This window comes from Mesitornis unicolor, unplaced genomic scaffold (genome assembly GCF_000695765.1).
Source record: "Mesitornis unicolor isolate BGI_N332 unplaced genomic scaffold, ASM69576v1 scaffold25058, whole genome shotgun sequence".
Classification (NCBI taxonomy): Eukaryota; Metazoa; Chordata; class Aves; order Mesitornithiformes; family Mesitornithidae; genus Mesitornis; species Mesitornis unicolor.
This window is the reverse complement of record NW_010200141.1, coordinates 1-2858: the sequence shown is the minus strand read 5'-3', so window position 1 is coordinate 2858 and position 2858 is coordinate 1. Positions and strand designations below refer to the sequence as shown.

The following is a 2858-nucleotide window of genomic DNA, read 5'->3' as shown; positions in this document are numbered from 1 at the left end:
TCTACCTTTTGGGGACGTTCTGCAATTTTCACTGCAAAAAGAGAGAAAATAAAAGGTCCCATCCATCACTCACTTCTCCTGCTGTTCTGCCACTGCGAGTCTATCTGCATCTGGATCAGTAGCCACTACTACTTTAGCATTTTCTTTCTCTGCAAGCCTCAGAGACAGCTCCTAAGGGAAAAAGAGAGGGAGGGTGAAGAAAAATAACCACAAAATCAAGTACACCCACAGTCTTACTTCTTAATTACATACAATGTGTAGTCAAAGAAAATCTCATATGGATTAACACAGCTGAAAATCAGGTACTGATGGGTGGGCTGTTTAGTGGATAAGGAATTGGCTGGATGGTCACATCCAGAGAGCAGTGGTCAATGGCTCCATGTGCAGATAGAAGACAGTGATAAGTGGTGTGCCTCGAGGGTCTGTACTGGGACCACTGCTGTTTAATATCTTCATTAATGGTATTAATGGGATTGAGTGCACCCTCAGCAAGTTCTGATGATACCAAGCTGCGTGGTAAGGTCAATGTGCCAGGGGGAAGGGATCCATCCAGAGGGACCTGGACAAGCTGGAGAAGTAGGCCCAGGGGAACCTCAGGAGGTTCAACAAGGCCAAGTGCAAGGTCCTGTACCCTGGGTAGGGACAATCCTTGTTACCAGTACAGACTGGGAGATGACGTGCTGGAAAGGACTGAGGGTACTGGGGGATGAGAAGCTGGACATGAGCCACCAATGTGCATCTGCAGCCCAGAAACCAACCCCAGCCTGGGCTGCAACACAAGAAGTGTGGCCATGGGGCCAGGGAGGGGATTCTGCCCCTCTGCTCTGCTCTGCTCAGACCCCACCTGCAGGGCTGCGTCCAGCTTTGGAGTCCTCAACACAAAAAGGACATGGAAGTGCTGGAGTGGGGCCAGAGGAGGCCACAAAGATGATCCAAAGGCTGGAGCAGCTCTGCTATGGGGACAGCTAAGAGAGTTGGGGTTGTTCAGCCTGGAGAACAGAAGGCTGCAGGGAGACGTTACAGCGACCTTCCAGGACCTGAAAGGTACCTATAAGAAATCTGGGGAAGAGCTGTTCACTGGGGCATGGAGCAATAGGATGAGGGGTGATGGTTTTAAACTGGAAAAGGGGAGATTTAGGTTGGATATGAGGAAAAAGCTCTTCACCATGAGGTGGTAGATCAGTGGCACAGGTTGCCCAGAGAGGTGGTGCAGGCCCCATCCCTGGAGATATTCAAGGCCAGGCTTGATGGGGCTGTGAGCAACCTGATCTGGTACCAATGTCCCTGCTGAGTGCAGGGGTTGGACTGGATGAGCTTTAAATGTCCCTTCCAACCCAATACTTTCTGTGATTTTATCATTCTGCTCTCTGTTCCCTTCCCCACTTTGTTTTCCATCACAGCATCACACCCAAAAAGAAGAAAGCCCATAGAAACACATCAATCTGATGAAGCAGAAACAAAAATACCAGCACAGATTCTCCTTCTTCAGGATTTGGGCATCTGACAGTAGAGAAGTCTGGGTCTGGATCTTTTTGTTCAGGTACTGGAATAGGGGGTTGGAAGCCAAACGCTTTGAACGCCAACTGCACGTAGTCGTGTCCCACTCCATGAAATGAGGTATGGACGAACTTCAAATTTGTTTGCACGTTTAGCTCTCTGAGAAGGAAAAAAAAGGATTTCAGTGAGATTTGAGTTACTGAACAGGACAAGGAAGGAAGAGAAGGCAATCAGTAAGATTTCTGTTATTTAGCAAGGCTACTTTCACGTAGGAAAGCAAAACCAAAAGAAAATGCAACTGCAATTCGTACTGTTCTGCTGATTTCTGCATTAATTTCAAAGAAGAAACGAGTAAAAAGCACTCCTTTGGACTTTCACTAGAAATTGCTGCTTTAAAGCTGCTTCTCCTGGAAAATGAGATATCAACCTTCCGCTGAATGGGCTGAAACTCTCCCAAGAATGAACTCATAATTTCTTCATCAAGCTCCAGCTCTTCCACACGCTGAAGATTTTACTCTGGCTCTACTCTACCTACATGATTCATCCTCCTCCTTTTCTTCTTGTCTTCTGCCCCACATAACCTTTAATCTTCTGACCTCTATTCCATGCCTGTTCACCTCACCTTGAGTCTGAATTTCATTCAGAACTCTTAGAGCATGTTCACTTGCATGTAACAGTTCACATCAGGGTGCTTTACACTATCCACAAGTCCAAAGGCAGGCTGCTTTATTTATTATATGGTTTAGTCCTAATGATGGTGACTGTTTAATTTAATGATGCATGAGAGAAGGGATGGGGTGAGACATACGTAACCCAGAGCTTAAAAATAAGATGTAAGTACATTTAGTTTTATACAGTACCTATAATAACAGATCTTTTTCAGATCCTCCATGTAACAGTCACAGATCTTCTTCAGAGGATCCTGTCTCAGGGGGCTGGTGTCCACTAAATTCTCATTCCAAGAGCCGTTCCATGGTTCAACACACTCTTCTATGCACTTGATAATTTCCTTGTCGTGAGGAGAGGTGATCTGGGCTCCATTTTCCCAGTAAACCTGGCGCAAGTTTAAGGAGAACAAGATACAATTTATTCACAAAGATTATTGACTTCATGAAATGTTTCAGTTACGGGACGCTGCCTTCTCTTCCTGCTTCCTGAAGTCACGCAGAAAAGGCTGGTGTCAGACCAGCTCCGTTCTCAACCAACACTTCAAATCGTATAAGATTTTAGTTATGCAACGACAGCTACTCAACAACACGACCTATTTTCAAACGAGCTGCTGTTCAACTATTACCACTGCAAATCAGGATGGGAAAAACCGAAACTGGGCACCTACAGAATCACAGAATCACAGAACGTTA

The 2858-nt window shown here is 45.7% G+C and overlaps 1 protein-coding gene across 1 annotated transcript in view; it reads right to left on the bottom strand.

Annotated features, from left to right (window-relative positions):
* LOC104544713 (glucose 1,6-bisphosphate synthase-like) overlaps positions 1 to 2551 on the bottom strand; it is a gene marked incomplete at both ends in the record, with an annotated part of 6830 nt that extends 4279 nt beyond the window's left edge. The window contains 3 exons of the mRNA XM_010189653.1: positions 74 to 171; positions 1467 to 1656; positions 2358 to 2551. Coding sequence (XP_010187955.1) covers positions 74 to 171; positions 1467 to 1656; positions 2358 to 2551 — 482 coding nt within the window. The remainder of the gene's footprint in view (positions 1 to 73; positions 172 to 1466; positions 1657 to 2357) is intronic.
* Positions 2552 to 2858: the final 307 nt, after the last annotated feature.